Source organism: Miscanthus floridulus, chromosome 11 (genome assembly GCF_019320115.1).
Source record: "Miscanthus floridulus cultivar M001 chromosome 11, ASM1932011v1, whole genome shotgun sequence".
In the NCBI taxonomy this organism is placed as follows: domain Eukaryota; kingdom Viridiplantae; phylum Streptophyta; class Magnoliopsida; order Poales; family Poaceae; genus Miscanthus; species Miscanthus floridulus.
In genome coordinates this window covers 99,098,073-99,115,551 of record NC_089590.1, presented here as the reverse complement: position 1 = coordinate 99,115,551, position 17,479 = coordinate 99,098,073, and the positions used below count along the sequence as shown (strand labels likewise).

General features: G+C 45.5%; 1 protein-coding gene and 1 pseudogene across 3 annotated transcripts; one reads left to right on the top strand and one right to left on the bottom strand.

Annotated features, from left to right (window-relative positions):
* The first annotated feature begins 4,949 nt into the window (after positions 1-4,949).
* LOC136492800 (cell division protein FtsZ homolog 2-1, chloroplastic-like) lies at positions 4,950-8,771 on the top strand. Of its 3 annotated transcripts, XM_066488821.1 has the most exons (8): positions 4,951-5,190; positions 5,740-6,426; positions 6,511-6,810; positions 6,937-7,027; positions 7,579-7,703; positions 7,947-8,039; positions 8,211-8,276; positions 8,355-8,771. In XM_066488821.1, exons 2-8 carry the CDS (start codon positions 5,830-5,832, stop codon positions 8,463-8,465), a joined length of 1,383 nt encoding a protein of 460 aa, XP_066344918.1. In that variant the 5' UTR covers positions 4,951-5,190; positions 5,740-5,829; the 3' UTR covers positions 8,466-8,771. The 3 variants fall into 3 exon arrangements, with proteins under 3 accessions (XP_066344919.1, XP_066344917.1, XP_066344918.1); XM_066488822.1 differs by lacking the exon at positions 7,947-8,039 and having other exon boundaries at positions 4,950-5,190; XM_066488820.1 differs by having other exon boundaries at positions 4,950-5,190; positions 8,211-8,771.
* A 526-nt stretch (positions 8,772-9,297) lies between these two features.
* Positions 9,298-12,772, bottom strand: LOC136492801 (mitochondrial carrier protein MTM1-like; annotated as a pseudogene).
* Positions 12,773-17,479: the final 4,707 nt, after the last annotated feature.

Sequence of the window (17,479 nt, the reverse complement as noted above, 5' to 3'; positions counted from 1 at the left end):
TTAGCAATTAAAAGGAAAATAATAAAAATCTGAACACATGTTGCTTTGTTTGTTATATGACAAAATAGGAAGAAAAAACTAACACGTGAGAAGATGCCAACTACCGAGCCTCTTCCAATGTGCTCCACATCCAGAAATAACGGATTGACCTTCCCTAGATTCGTTTTTTTTTCATATAATTAGAAATTACAAATTGAATTCCTTGGTTCATGGGCCAGTCGCAGTCGCATTAGGCAGCCCAATAGAGCACTGGTCCTTCTACGCCTTATATTACTTATAGTACCACATTGTGAATGAACCAGCTGCAACATGAGATGAAACTAAAACCAAAGCACGTAAAACAACACAATTCACACGCGAGGGACAGACAATCCCCTAAATCCAAATAATGTATAACAAAAAAAGGTGAAAAAAATCTAAACATGTTTGTAAAAAAAAATCATGTACATGTGCTTTATCCTCTACTTTATGTGGCAAAAAAGGAAAGAAACGTAAAGTTACGTTGTTTATGGGGCCAAAAAGAAAAAAAACATAAAGTTATGTTTAGATGGACCTACTATAAAGAAATTAATGCTACATTATTTAAGTCATAATTATTTTGCATCCTTTATTTATATCTGTTCATTTAGGCATAATCTTATTACATCATTAAAAAAGTCATAATCCCTCATATTATTTGTACGTGCCTACAGTAAACGTTGGGTAGCCAAGTATGGAAAGAATAATTGCTAAAAACATATGAATAGTAAGTTCACTCCAATATGAGTGCTCTCTTCTCCGACCTTCATAGAACCTCCGATAGCACAACTAAAACTACGACGGGTTCTCCACCCATACGATGATGGTTTTGACGGAATTATGGAAATAGAAAAAGATAGGGGCAACACGAGCCTTTTAAAAAGGTGTAGTGCAGCAATATATGCAACTGAGGCATACTAACGAAAAAACGATTTGAACCTTATTCCAATGTTTTCTTAAACGGTAAATGGTCTTTATATGGTCGCTATTCGTTTAGCGTTTAGGCCATTTACACGGTGTTTAAACGAAGTTAAACGGTCTAAACGGTTTTGTACTTTTAAAAAAATACATATAATTATATATGTGCATGCAAAAAATCAAGTATTCTAGCATTTATACATATTTATCCGAGTAAAAATCAATTATTTTGGTATGTATATATATATATTTATGCATGTGAAAAGAACCAAATGTAAATATTTATGCATGTAACATATCAAGCGTACACATTTATAAATATAATAAACTTAAATATACAAATTTATTCATAAAAAATTGAACTAGATTTACCTCGTGTTCGCCTAAATAACCGTTTAAACAGCTGTTTAGCCTGTTTAATACAATTTATCTCCATTCCGTTTAGGCCGTTTAGACCATTTTTCCCGTTTTTTTACCGTTTAAACGGTCAACCGTTTAATTTCCGTTTACCCCCTAAACAAAACAGTTTACCACCGTTTACCATTTAATGACCGTTTAATCAGCCGTTTAGGCGAACACTGCCTTATTCTAAACGACTTGATCAAATCGATCAAGCGCTTGTCGTCTACCTTTATTATATATCGACAATTCAATTACCATTTCCATTGCATTTAAAATAGTTTTTAGAAACACGTACGTGTCACACGTGCATATTTGCTAGTATATATAAAAAAACCAAAAAATCTATTTGCAAGTCATTGTTTTTCTCTTCTTATTTCAGGAATATTTTATGAATGGAATTTCGTCGCAAACTGAATATCTAGCTTTTTTGAGTTACAAGCCTGTCTCTACTACATACAAGGAAACAATCCTTGTTCTTTTGCTGAAAAAGGCATGGTGTATATGTAATATTATAGACTCTGCTTTATCCTCTACTTTATGTGGCAAAAAAGGAAAGAAACATAAAGTTACGTTATTTATGGGGCAAAAAGAAAAAAAACATAAAGTTATGTTTAGATGGACCCACTATAAATAAATTAATGCTACATTATTTAAGTCATAATTATTTTGCATCCTTTATTTATATCTGTTCATTTAGGCATAATCTTATTACATCATTAAAAAGTCATAATCCCTCACATTATTTGTATGTGTCTACAGTAAACATTGAGTAGCCAACTATGGAAAGAATAACTACTAAAAACATATAAGTAGTAAGCTCACTCCAATATAAGTGCTCTCTTCTCCGACCTTCATAAAACCTTTGGTAGCACAACTGAGACTACGACGGGTTCTCCACCCATACGATGATGGTTTTGACGGAATTATGGAAATATGATAAGATAGTGGCAACACGGGCCGTTTAAAAGGTGTAGTGCAGCGATATATGCAGCTGAGGCATACTAACGAAAAAAACGATTTGAACCTTGTTCTAAACGACCCGATCAAATCGAGCAAGCGCTTGCCGTCTACCTTTATTATATATCGACAATTCAATTAACATTTCCATTGCATTTAAAATAGTTTTTAGAAACACGTGCGTGTCGCACGTGCATATTTGCTAGTATATATAAAAAACCAAAAAACCTATTTGTGAGTCATTGTTTTTCTCTTCTTATTTCACGAATATTTTATGAATGCAATTTCTTCGCAAACTGAATATCTAGCTTTTTTGAGTTACAAGCCTGTCTCTACTACATACAAGGAAACAATCCTTGTTCTTTTGCTGAAAAAGGCATGGTGTATATGTAATATCATAGAATGTGTAGTTGTAGATTGAATAAGAGGTCATGAACTACTAAAAAAACTAGAGCCCTTATTCAATCTACTGAAACTGGAACTATATGTAAGAGTTTTTTGTTGTAAATTATAATCCAGCTAGCCACGGGTACATATACATAGAGCTGTTGATGCAGATCCTTATGCAGAACATATCATCATCTCTCTACGTGCTAGTACCATTACATTGGCACCACTCTGTCCTGTACTCCATTTGATAGTTGACATGATCAATACTCTACAAAAGATATTCACAACAAACTAACTATGAGTGGTGTACCGAAAGATAATAGTAATGCAAATTGCCATCAGGTATGGACAAGTAAACCCATATTCTCAACACATGGGTTTGAGGTAACTAATTCTCCCATGCATGCAGACACAAATTTCACAGTATGTGAACAATAAGCAAACAAACAAGAACACGGGCGATCACGCCACCAATCAATAATCGAACAGGTAGCCAATAGCGAGTGGGTGGATGAACCGATCGGTCAGGGATGCAGGGAGAGCATGATGCTTACACGGAACGGAAGAAGGCTTCCCAGAGAGGAAGTCGAGTGGCACACCCGCGCGGACGAGGAAGAGGAAGGCGACACCGGCCGCGCCCCTTGGTGGAGGCTCGCCACTCTGGGTGGGCCTCGCCGTCCGCCAACCGCGTACTTCCGAGGCTCGCTGTCCCCTGATGGAGACAGATCAGGGATCCGTGTCCGCTTCCGGCACCGGAGGGCGACCTGCGCGCTGGACCACGCGGCTGGGCCTGCTGGCTCCGGCGGCCACTGCAGATGCCCCCGGACGAGACGGTGCGTTCCGTCGATAGGGCCGAGGACTACGAGGTACGGCTCCTACGGGACTGTTTGGTTCACTGCCTGTCTCGGATTAAAGTCTGGGTAGACTTTGGATTTGGTCTCATCAAGCCAACATGTTTGGTCGTATGGACAATCTAAGGCTGATTTAGAATTAGTGTTTTTGGTTTTCCGACCTGGCTTGAATAAAATCACCTTATATACTTCCTGGTAACTTCACCCCCTATAGCCTATTTTATCAAGTTTGAATTCAGTTTTCCGTTTGTTTTTCCTGTTTTAAAAACTTAGAATCTTTGAAACCAATAAGTTTTTTATGTTGGTCCTTTAATCAATGTTAGAGATCTCAGATCGATGAACAACTTTGCATAAATATGATCAAGTTATTTTGCAAAATCGAGAGAATGGGAAAGAGGAAGATGTGTTGTTAGTCACTACAGGAGCACCTTCTGCTTCACCGCCGGCAATCTCCATGCGCCGGAGAAATTCGTCGTCGCAACGCCACCTCCGCCCCATTCCTCTTGCACGCAGCTTCGCCTCTCCCTTGCGCACCACCCTGGCCTGCTCGCGTCGCCTATAGCCGCCGGAATCGTCCCCGGTGCCGGTTGTCGCCATGGCCGCCGTCGGCAGCAACACGACAATGGACGCCCTGCGACCCCTCCCCCGACGATGCCGCTCCTGACACCGGCACCGGTTGCCGACCCTGGCCTCCAGGATTCGCGAGATCCATGGACGAGGTTGCCAAGGGCGGCGCGACCATGCGCGGGACCACCGGGGGTGCGCGCGGACGTGCATGAATGCGGCGTCGGGGATGGCTCGCGCTCACGGCCACCGTTGGGGAGGGCATGTTCACGGCGGCGGAGCAGGGCACTTGGGGGCGCGCGACTTGCGAGGGCTGACTGTGGGCGTGAACGGCAGCAGCGAGGGCGTGGAGGGCCGGAGGTGGAGCAAGGCACTCGCGACGGTGGGGTAGGACGGCGCTCGTTGCCAACGGTGGAGAAGGCACGGCACCGGAGGGAGGGAAGAGGACTCGAAGGGAGGTGACGGGAGCGGAACCTACGCCTGGCCAAGTCTGGCTGTAGGAAAACAGATCGGGATTTCGTTCATAGGGAGCCAGGCCAAGCGACGTAGGGTGGCTAGCTTTAGCTAGGCTAAAGCCCAACTACAGGCAACCAAATAAGTCTAAGTTGGCTCACCCAACCAAACAGGCCGGAAAGAATCCTGACCGTACGTAAGACGCAAATGAACGGCGATGCAAATAGCAGCAGCTTCGGCTAATGCTACGGAATAGCCTGTTTGCATTTGCGGTGCGGGAGGCAGTCTCCAGTCACGTATAACCACCGCCACTCCGCCAGGTTGGGCTCGTTTTTGTTTTTTTTTAGCCGGCGGCCACCCAACACCAGTTGAGCAACCAAAGTGCCAGCAGATTCCCCAGATTCGGTTCGGCTGTTCATTCTCAAAGACTGCCCACTCCACCACCTCACCTCACCTGCGAAAGCCCGAGATCCTTCTTCCCCTGCACCTGCTCTCTCTCTCTCTCTCTCTCGTTTCTCCCGTCTCTCGCGCCTCTCCCGTGCCACTCACTAGTGGCGACGACTGGGCGACCGCCGCCGCCGCCCGCTAGGAGCCGTGCGTGCCCAAAGTCTCCACCTTTGGGCGCTTCGCCCACCAGGTACGCCCGCCCACCCTGCCTCTTCCGTTCCTGCTGAGCGAAACCGAGCGCTCAGCAAACCCTAGCTCAAGCGATTCGGATTCGGATCTGATCCGATCCCACTGCAAGTGGATTATCTATCCCTACAGGCTACCGACCTGGGTTATTTACCGGGTCCGCCCCTCCTGCTATATCCGGCCTGTACTGTGTAAATCCGTTCACTCTCAATGTGGTATAATTTTGATTCGTCGTAATTGCTTAGCCTATGTTATCTTGCCCTTGTGGACATGATTCATTTTGTACTTAATTGTCTTGTCCTCTGATACATTTTGTTATTTGTATTTTGGGCGAAATTTAAATCTCTCTCTATATTTATATGTATATACACTTATCATCAGTGCATCACCTTTCGGTGAAACATATGTTCTCGCTGATATTGTCTTGCAAATATCCACATCTACAACATTTGAACCCCCTTTATATTGATGTCATGCATTTCATTGTTTTTGGTTCCCATTTTCTGTCTTTTGTATAATTGCCTAATTCTTTTGGTCCCAATTTTTACTGTAGATATGAGCAGCTGACAACTCGACTCTGAGGCCCATTATTTGATACCCCAGGAGAAGTGCACCGATTACCTGGCCATTTTACCTTGTTGAGATGGCTACACAGTTGCCGTGCTTCACACAGCTCAGTCCACCGTCTTCTACATGGATAAAAGATGTTGGGAACTGCAAGGCTGCGTCTGGTAGGGTGGTCAGAAGTGCTCGAGCTTTGGGCCACTGTCACTTCCGGTGCTGTGCAAGCCCCCGGAGTGCCAACTCTTTCAAGAAGAAAGACTCTTTCCTTGAACTTCATCCGGAGGTATCTCTGCTCCGTGGCGAGAAGAGTGTTGAGGTTGAGCCAATGAAAGGTTCCTCTGATGGGAGTCTGTTAGAGGGTCCGGGGGCACCGCCGGACCGGAATGATTACAACGAGGCTAAGATCAAGGTAGTTGGAGTAGGAGGTGGGGGATCAAATGCAGTCAATCGGATGATTGAGAGCTCCATGAACGGTGTTGAGTTTTGGATCGTGAACACTGATGTGCAGGCCATAAGAATGTCTCCTGTGCTCCCCCACAATAGACTGCAGATTGGTCAGGAGTTGACTCGAGGCCTGGGCGCTGGGGGAAACCCTGGTATTGGGATGAATGCAGCAAAGGAGAGCAGCGAGTCCATTCAGGAAGCTCTTTTTGGTGCTGACATGGTTTTTGTGACGGTAAAATTCTAACTGATAGTTGGCTTCACATGTGAAATCATTAGGCACTGAGTTTTGACAATGCTGTTTTGATCCATACTGCAGGCTGGAATGGGTGGAGGAACTGGAACTGGAGGTGCTCCTGTAATTGCTGGTATCGCCAAGTCCATGGGTATACTTACCGTTGGCATTGTCACAACGCCTTTCTCGTTTGAGGGGAGGAGACGGGCAGTTCAAGCTCAGGAAGGAATAGCAGCACTGAGAAATAGTGTGGACACCCTAATTGTCATCCCAAATGATAAGCTATTGTCTGCTGTTTCTCCAAATACACCTGTAACTGAAGCATTTAATCTGGCTGATGATATTCTTCGCCAAGGCATTCGTGGCATATCTGATATAATTACGGTAAATATGGTGATGATATTCAGTTTTAAATCACCAAGTTACACAAGTGAAATTCAAGATATTATATTTGAGCATTTCAGAGATATTTAATTTACAAAAGGTTAACTACCTCTTCTCCTTTTTCAGGTTCCTGGATTGGTTAATGTTGATTTTGCTGATGTGCGTGCTATCGTGCAAAATGCAGGGTCATCTTTGATGGGTATAGGGACTGCTACAGGTATTACATTAGGAATAAGCTTTTATTTTATTAGTACCGTATGATCTAACTCCATTCATTCTGCAAGCTAGAATTCTGTTTTATTTACCCTGCTTGTTGGCAAAATTTCTGATTCAATAAGGTAGGAGAAGCATTGCTAGAGAAAGAAGTCGGTTGGTATAGTTTGGTGTTGAACAGAGTATGTAAGACTCGTGTAAGAGCACTTCATATCCTATCATAACTTGAATCTTTTAGGTTTGGTATAGCTTCCAAATTTTATTTTCCCTTTGGCATCAACTAAACAGCATTGAATGTTTCCTCCCACTTGCAGTTAGTGTCAGCTAATATGCAAAGTTAATTGCCTGGATATTGCTACTGAAAATTTTCATGAGAACCACTTTGATATTTGCACGAAAATATGTCTATTGATGATACTATGTTGAGAGCAATGATTTAAGTTTAGGTTGCTTGGCGCTACACTGCAATTTTTGTACTTATATACATGCAAAGGTCATTTATGTCGGTTGAATTATACCTGTAAGCTCATGTTTCATGCCACTCAATTTTTTCAGGAAAGTCAAGAGCAAGGGATGCTGCTCTTAATGCCATCCAGTCGCCACTGCTTGATATTGGAATTGAAAGAGCTACGGGCATTGTGTGGAATATCACTGGGGGAACTGACCTGACTTTGTTTGAGGTTTGGTCCAGCCATTTTCTAGTCTTGTCCTCACAGTGTAGATTTGTTTTCTGACTTGAATTTTGTTAACCTGTGTAGTCCCCATACATCTAGCTAACATGACAAAATTGAGCATGCTTTGCATTTGACTTTGCTTGCCCTTTCATGTTTCAAAAGACTGGAAAAAAATTCATGATCAACTCCTATTATGTTTTATATGCACAGATTAAGAAATCACAGCTACTTGTATTTTTGTTGTTTCAGGTAAATGCTGCGGCCGAAATTATCTACGACCTTGTTGATCCAAATGCTAATCTGATATTTGGCGCTGTCATAGACCCGTCACTGAGTGGGCAAGTAAGTCTTCAGTTTGTTTCAGTATAGTATACCCAATATGCAAAAAACAACTCCTATATCTTGGGATTTCGTGGAAAATGCTCTCAGTTCTGGGAAATGAGAAATGAGATTTACTTCGTCATTTGGGGTTTGTTGGAAAAAAATCTTATTCACATAGTTTTGTCCATGCAGGTGAGCATAACCTTGATAGCTACTGGCTTCAAACGGCAGGATGAACCAGAAGGTCGCGCTTCTAAGGTAACTCTCGTCGAACAATTACTAGGGCCCCCTAACTTGGATGTCATGACCTGTTCTCACATTTGCTTGCAACCAAAGGGTGGCCAGCAAGGTGAGAATGGCCGACGCCCGTCCTCCGCAGAAGGCAGCATGGTGGAGATCCCAGAGTTCCTTCGACGAAGAGGACCTTCTCGCTTCCCTCGAGTTTGACTGTCCAGCCATGCTCCCTGCTCCTGCCCTGCACCTGTATAATATGCCCCACTCTTAGGTCAGAATTAGATGTTCTTGTATGGCACCAAGCCTTCTGTAGGCATCATCTCTAGCAGTTCTTTCTAGTTTTGTTTTGCGATAATTTTTTCTCCCGCTGATTCTTACGGTGAATAATGTGTAGCTGCTGTGAGCTCTCTAGTGCTATATATAGTCCATAGAGAATGTGTTTTTCCCCTCCATTGCCTGTTACACTGGATCTGAATGGATGATACAGTGCGGCTGGTCCTGTGACCTGTCGACATGGTAGCTGAAGAAGTGAAGATTGCCTGCTTGGCTGTGTTTTCTTGGCTCTGTGACTGCCTATGTTGGGGATTCGGTGCCACACGACACTGTAAATTTGTAATGTGACATGTCAAGCCTTAACCGTCGCAGTCCAATCAAACGGTTCAAATTATCAATTGCACCCTGTGTCCCAATCGCAAGAATAAGTGTTATTCTAGCTATGAATCATCCATCTCTACTTTGTCAGCGGTCATGTTTGACCAAGTCAAGAGAGATTGACAAGGGAGGGGAACATCAGAACATCATATCTGAATCAGTACAGTGCTCTGACTCTAGAGGCAGTTCAGTTTATTTCAGTCACGTTCGTTCTTGTGCGATTCGATCTGTAGTAGTTGCATAAATGGCCTCATTGGCAGGTAATCCCTCCATTCCTAATCCTACCCACGTTTACCAAGATCCGATCTTAGTAGCAAGAATTTGGAATGGAATGGAGGGAGTAACATTTATCTAACGTTTAAGAAGAAATAAGTAAATAAAGTTTAAAAAGGACTATTGTAAAAATGTATTTATTTGAATAGCAGACATTCCTAATCCTAGCTCTTCTTCCGATCCTGACCAGGAAGTCAGGCAAACGTAAAGCAGACTCGTGTCATTAGCAGAGTACAGCATGTACACGGTGTGTTAATCTCGTTTGTTTAGCAAATCATAGGTCTGCACCGCATGTTTCCTGTGCATGATGTGCTTCATAACTTCATAGGAGGAGACGACGATGCCCACCGACGGGCCTGCGCGCGCCATTCGAGGGCCTGCACCTCTGAACAGACCTTCCTTCCTGCAACGGTATACAAAGTGTTATTCGCATTTTTTTGTGCAGTAATTCTGGAAGAACTAAAGCTGGAGATCTACAGAGTTGTCAGACAGCGAATACGCTTGCACTTGAAATGCCTGCCTAACAAGATACTTATGTTCATGATATGATTCAGCTTTGCACCATCCAGCGATACCATGACAACAATGGCACTGACTTGCAACCAGACTAGGACTTGAGAATTTATTTGCAAACCAAGATCTTAGTTAAACTTTTTCTTATGAACATATCCCCTGTCAATCTTCTACAGGGGGCAACTGAATGTGTGTCGCTGCTAACAGAAAATAAAAAAGGTTGGGTAGATACCTCCAAACCTCAAGCAACACGTGCCTTGTGTTCATGCTTAATACCCTTTCAGGATCCTTCTGTCATCAGAATGCAGGATTCATCGGTAAGTTGTTGTCACTAGCTGACTCCAAGTTACTTAGAATGCAAAGACAAACCAAACAAGTAAGTAGAAGAAGTCAGAAAAAACTGAACATGGAATAGAGAGATCTAGCCCAAATCCCTACACTTGCCTCTATTTGTCTGCGTGTCTTGGCAACATCAAGAGGGCAGGTAGCACCAGCAGAGATAACCCCAGCAATGAAGCCCGCAGAAAAGTTTGCCCCCAATATTACTGCTGCATTGCTTTGATCACTGAATAGTCGCGTCACATGTCTTCTAATCTGTACAAGTAGCATTTGGAAGATGAAAATTAAGGTTGTCACAACAAGCCATATATTCTTTTTCTCAAACAGTTCCAACAGGTCTTGCTAAGTCTGAAACTTTCTTAAGCTAAGGTATAGCATAGAAAACTTAAGTAGAGTAGTAGCTCACTGGTTCAAGAACTGTCCAACATATAGCTGAGTAGGGGGCATCGCGTGCTAGTTGTGCTCCCAGACCAGTCCATAGAAGGTGGTATCCTCGAACTATTTTCAATTTCCAAAGAACATAGCTCAATATTTACGATAAATGAAAACAAATGCTGCAATTCATTCAAAGTTTCATATGTATGCATTTGTGCAGACAATGCGGTCCATGTGAGTCAAGTTTCGATGAATCATGTTTGCATCTTTTAAATATCATGACAATAACTGTATGCATTGTCAATTGCAACTAAAAAAACAGTGGAGTAGCATGGTACATACCGTTTTCAGGGCTCCTGATGTTTTGTCTCGATGAAAGCACACCTATCAAGGTCTTCCACATTCCAGGGGGCTTCCCTCCAACATTTGATGCTTTGAAGGCCTAAATTAAAAAACAAGCAAACATTTCTATACAGAATGGGAGGCAAAAATATGTTCTACCCAGATAAGTACAGAAACCAAGTTCTCGCATTATTAACTGAAGTATATTGTCAACTTAGGATTTGAGTTCTTTCCTTGGCTATTAAGAACAGAAGTGAGGTGTTATTTTAACTTGAATGCTAATAGACAACCATGCAAGAAAGTCCAAGATGCTGACCAGCATACGTGTTCTTGCTAACTCAATAGGGGAACAAGCTATGCATGCCAATGATCGTGCAATAGAGCCAGAAATAAGAGGAGCATATAGTCTAAGCTTGGGACAATTGCGGTCTGAGTATTCTTCAATCCGATTGCGCAATAAATCGTAACAAGGCATATATATTCCAACCTGAAGGAGCAAACATAAAATAAAATAAGCTATTACGGCGTGCCTACTAAAAACACATAAGGATACTTCAAAATATGAAAACAAGTCTGTGATGTTTACTTTACTAGAGTACAAGTCAAATAGGACATGGAGAGAGACAAAATATTCATGAATCAGGATCGCTGGAAGTGTGGTTAAATGAAGTTCCAGATGCAATACATGTGCTGATACAATATGCATCACTGCCTGGTATGCTGTAATATATTACGTTGATATTACAGGGTAAAAACATGATCAGCTGAAAGAATTTACCATTGGTACAGCCAATGCCAGGTTTGCACCTGTACCTCTCCATAGTCTAAAAATTCCTTCCTGCAGATATGCTAATTTAATAGGTGATAGATAGAAAAGAGAAGAGCACAATGAAGAGATATGCTCAATAAGAACTTGCCTGTCTAGTGACTTTAGAAAACACGTCCATAGTTCCTCTGTACTGAAAGCATTCAGGACTGGACGGGCCTAACCATTGATTCCACCAGTGCTGCATGATGGGTTGCACCTAAAATCTGACCATATCTGAGCAATTTATTTTAGAGAAAATAAATATTTGCACGTGCACAATTCATCTGGCAGATGATTTTCTGGAACACACTCGACAGAATTATTTGAACTACAAGAATCGATAGAAAAGTGATTTCTCTGTACTGTTCAAAACCTGCAATATTGTTGAATGGATCCAAAGAGATTCTCTATATGATTTCAGCTTTACAACTACGTAGTATAGTTTCACCCTATTATTTTTTTTGAAGAGAAGGCACTGGAAAGTTTCGCATTGGAAGCACTAGTATCATCCATTGAATTGTGAGCCACGCTTACCGGGCTATAAACCACTCCAGCAGCTTGTGCTTGCAACCTCGTCTGCAAGAGGAAACGAGGACCGAATGGACATCAGTATCCGTACACATTCCAAGCCCATAAGCAAAATAGCAGAAGCAGCCTGAAGATCTCTCCGCGAGAGGTAGTAGGTTCCAATCCACTCAATTCAGTGACGAATCATGTGGGCAAAGATGAATAATTTGTCACGCACCCGACAAGATTCTCTTCTCTAGAAGCGATAGAGGCAACGAGGGGATCACCGGCGTACCTTGGCGACGTCGAGGGGGTTGACGAGGACGGCGGATACGACGGCGGCGCCGGCCGCCGCCACGGCCCGCTCGGTGAAGCCGATGTCGCGTTCCGTCGCAGGCGGTGGCGGCGGCGGCGCCCCCGGGGTCCCTTGGCCTTGCTCCATGGCTGGCCGGCCGCGGTGAGAGCGGAGGCGGGGGAAGGGACCGCGAGGCCGGGGCCGGAGGGAGGAAGGGCGCAGAAATAGCAGAGAAATTCTCGAGGGCGGGGAAGAAGGAAACCGAAGATGGTGGACCGCTCCGCTCGACACGGCGCCTCCGGAGAGAGAGCGACGCGTGCGCGTGTCCGGGCGTGACACGTGGCAAGCTCGCGACGGCGTGCTGCTTCTCTGCGTCGGCGCGTACTGCTGTGCTGTGACCTAGTAGGAGAGATGACGTGGTTTTGCTTGGAACCCGGACCAGGAATATATACTTGCCATTGCCAGAGAGGGTAGGAGCTGAGCCGAGGTAGCAACAGCGAGCAGAGCACACTGCACACACGGCTTCAGATCAGAGCTTCTAAAAGAAAACATCTCTGCCCTCTGATCTCTGAACGCAAGAGAGGCACCATACCAAAAACCTGTTCTTGCTATCTGGGGACAATGGTGATGGAAACTGAGTTATTATTATAGTGCCACATCACATTTGCTCTTCATGCAAGCAGTACGCATTGGGCCAGCATAACATTCATCAGTCAAGCAACAGCACAGCAAAATGCCCGAAAACCTTGAATGCATGGTGCTGCACTGCTGCTCTTCTTATTAAAATAGCAATCATGAACTGCTCAAAATGTGTCATTTGAGTGGATAACGTTTCTGTTCAACACATTGGCTAGTTGTGCCACAAGTACATCTGCCATGGATTCAAAAGGGCATATCTCACGCTACATTAACATCCTTAATCTTACCAATCGCGCCAGATCACAGAACTCCTAAGAGATGATAGTAGATTCCTAAACATAGAGAGATTTCTCCTTGCCGAATGCTCAGGGCTTCGGGTCGCTCTTTGGAGCTTCAGTGGGTGTGGTGGAGATTGGTTCCGCCAGCGAAAACTTCTTCACCCTCTGCATTCCGACAACAGAGCAAAGGATGTAATGAATCTCATCAGCTCTTCTTACGAGCAACAGGGAGGAGAGCCAGCTTCAAAAAAAAAAAAATCTATACTATAAAGGACAGATTTTTGGTTGAATAGAATAGGATTAGTTTGCATATACTCTAACAGAAACAAACAGCAACAAAGTAGTTTCAGCTTCTGAATGAATTATCTGGTTGCAACTAAAATAACATTAGGCATTACCTGTTCCATATTTCTTCTAAAAACAGATAGATATCTGCAGGGCCCAGCCATATATATTTTTTAGGAGTCACTAAGGGCACAGCCCCACTAAGGGCACAGCCCCACAATCATTTGTCGACCAAATTCAAGCATGCTACTACTCAGAATCAACTACCAAGTACCAACTGCCCTAGGGGCAATTATCTTGTCCAGTTACATTTTGGATATTGACTTCGACATGATCATCAGGGAAAATAACCGGAAAACAGATGTCAACAAGACACTGGCACTTGTAAGGGGCCAACTTTAGTAAACATTACAAAATCATCAAAGGGAATAAACTCTAAGCAGAACCCTCATGAAGTAAACTCTAAACTAAGTAGAAATAACTGGCTATCTAAATGGACAAAAAGACTGTGACTAGCTAAAGCTTCAATTAGCATGGCAGCATGGGTCACCATATTTTCTATCAAGAAATATTGAGCACAAAAATGTTAATTCACTTAGCCACCATACTTGGAAGTCCTGTCATTCCATTCAGAAAAGAAAAAGAGTTTGAGGTCGTTAACTGACTGCTCACTGTATTACCACCTACAAATAGATTGAACATATCTCCGCACTAACAACACAAGCTAAGATCACAGAATACGTCACATTTTGGGAAAAACTTCAGTTTGACCAGACAGTAGAGGATGAGGTTCGATAGAGGTGGACTACAGATGGAGAATACGTGATACAGAGTGCTTATAAAATTCAATTTGAAGGGACCTACAGTAAAATCAAAATCAAGCCGATGTGGAAAGCTAAAACAGAACCAAAATGTTGGTTCTTCGCTTGGACATCACTCCACAAAAGGATCCACATGGCCAACAATCTAAGCAAGCGGGGATGGCCCAATGATGCGATCTGTAAGCTTTGCAGATCTAACCCGGAAACTCCAACTCACCTTTGTAAAGATTGCCCTTTTACAAAAGAGGCATGGGCATTTATTAAACAGTGGTTTTGTTTTTTCTAATCTCAACACGGTCAACATGACAGGTCCCCTCCATAAGTTTTGGCATAAATATCGGATCAAGTTTGACAAAAATGAGAGAAGATATTTTGATGGCATTTAATCTAGGGAAAATTGGTTCTATAGCACCGAAAAAACTCCACTTCCGTAAAATACCATTGAAAGACGTTCGTCACGTAAAATACCACTGAAAGACACAATGTTACCTCTATCTAGCATTCTGTCACGGTGGGATAGCAACGTCGTGAAATCCACCTCCAAACGCCTGAAAGATGCTGGGTTCTGGTCCTCCCCTGTTCGATGTGGAGCGCCAGCACCAGCTCATGCTCCTCCTTCGCTGCCGACGACGGATGCTAGGCGGATTTCCAAAGTTGTCGCCGGGTCGCATGAGGTGGCCGTCGAGGAGTGCGGCAAGCTGGTTACAAGCGAGACACGGTGCGGCGAGTGCGGAGTGGCAGCGACAGCGACGACCTAGCTCGCCGGCCGACATGGGTAAGGACGGACCTCCGGAGGAGGCGGCCAAGGCCAAGAATTCGGCGCCGGCGCTGCCGTCGTTTGCCGGTGTTCATGCATGCGGACGTGGTGCTCATGGTGCTGGGCCTGGTGGGCGCAATAGGCGACGGCATGTCCACGTCCGTGATGCTTTTTATCACCAGCCGCATCTTCAACTTGCTCTCCTCTCCTACTTCTCGACTACCAGAACACGCGGAATCTCGTCTTCTTGGAGCTCGGCAACTGGATCATGCCGTTCCTAGGTGAGCCGGCCGGCGCTGCACATGCATGCACCCGTGCCAATGCCACCGCCTGTGGTTTGCTTGTGCATGCATGTTGGGGGCATGGCGGAGCGGCATGCACCGTGCTGATAATTGTGGTCCACAAGTGTGGTCGGCCTCGCGCTCGAGGAGGCCCGTGCGGTGGCGTCGTCCTTGGGCTAGGGGCGCACGTAGGGGGTAGCTTCGCTGCCAGCCACGGCAGTGCGGGCCAAGAGGCAGCGCAGCGCTCGTTCAGGTGCAGCTGGTGTCCGTTCTCGGCATGCACCACATGCAGAGCTCGCACCCGTGGCGATGAGCCCAGCGCGCCATTGCCATGGTCCAGGTCCCGACACTCCACCTCCATGACGTTCTCTTCTGTTACGTGGTCGTTCTCTGCGGCGCGTGAGTCCATCTCGGAGCTCCGGTGTCCTGTAGGATAGCTTCAACTCCCTCGAGAACGCAAGAGCTCGCAAGAACCATGAGCACCACGTCCGCCACGTCTGCGAACACTGACGCGAACGACTGCAGCGTCGGCGCCAAATTCTTGGCCTTGGCCGCCTCCTCCGGAGGTCCGTCCTTACCCATGTCGGCCGGCGAGGTTGTCGCTGTCGCTACCAATCCGCACTCGCCGCACCGTGTCTCGCTTGTAACCAGCTTGTCGCGCTCCTCGACGGCCACCTCGTGCGACCCAGCGACAACTTTGGAATTCTGCCTGAGCATCCGCCGTTGGTAACTGTTGGCCCACAGGATCACCGGCTCAGGTGAGTGAACCACTCACCAGTCTTGCCGAGCACCCACTAGCTAAGCCGACCACGAACAAACGTTGTCCGTCCCCACACACTATGGCTCGAGGTTGAAGAAGAGAGAGAACAGAGCATACACACACAGTACAAGATACCAGCGTTGGCCGAAGCCCTGTATGAGAGATGGCAAATCTAAACTCTCTTTACTGAGTTGTCGTGGTAGTCTATTTATACAACTCTATCCATCTAGTCCTAATACAACACACATGCTGTAACAGTAACTAGATAACATACATGTTTGACTCTACGCCAGCCTCTACATGTGGCTATAGTGCTGCAGGTAAGCCGTTCGGCGCCTGCACCTGCAGCGGCTACAGTATCACAGCAGGGAGCCTTTTCGGCGCCACCTTTCCCTTGCTGTGTGTTCACACAGAGAAGCAGTAGATTATTCTAACAATTTTTCCCCTAATCCTACTGCTATCTCTTGTACCCCCTCCATGCCGATCATCTCCTTCAGCTCCATGAGTCGAAGACGTTCGAGCGGCTTGATGAGGACGTCTGCGAGTTGCCGACCAGTTTCGACGAACTCGATGGCGATCTGCCCTCCATGACACAGTCCCTGAGGAAGTGAAACTTCACGTCGATGTGTTTGCTCCGGTCGTGCAGAATCGGATACTTCGTGAGGGCGATGGCGGGCTAGTTGTCCACCATCGGTGCTGGCGGGTGAGCTTCCATGCCGGTCAGCTCGCCCAGCAGCCGGCGCAGCCACACAACTTGGCACGCCGCTGTGGCCGCCGCTATGTACTCTGCCTCGCACGTAGATAGTGCCACCACCTTCTGTTTCAGCGACAGCTATGAAATTGGGGCCGACCCGAGGAAGACGAGCACGCCAGAGGTGCTCCGTCGTTCGTCAATGTCCCCCGCCATGTCTGCATCGCTGAACACAGTGAGCTGCAGCCTACTCTCGCAGGTCTTGGAAAAGATGATCCCTTGATCCACCGCCCCCTTGACGTAGCGTAGTAGCCGCTTCACCGCAGCCCAGTGATCCTCTCTGGGATCCTGCATGAAGCGACTGACGTAGCCCACGGTGAACGTAATGTCTGGCCTCGTGTGGACTAGGTAGCGCAGACCGCCGACGATGCTCCGGTAGAGTGTTGCATCCACCTTCACCGCGGCGCTGGCCTTCGTCAGCTTCAGCCGCTCCTCCATCGGAGTCACGCATGGCTTGCACTCAGCCATGCCGCTCCGCTCCAACAGCTTGGAGGCATACGCGCTCTAACCGAGCGTGAGTTTTTCCTTCCCTTGTCTCACCTCGATGCCGAG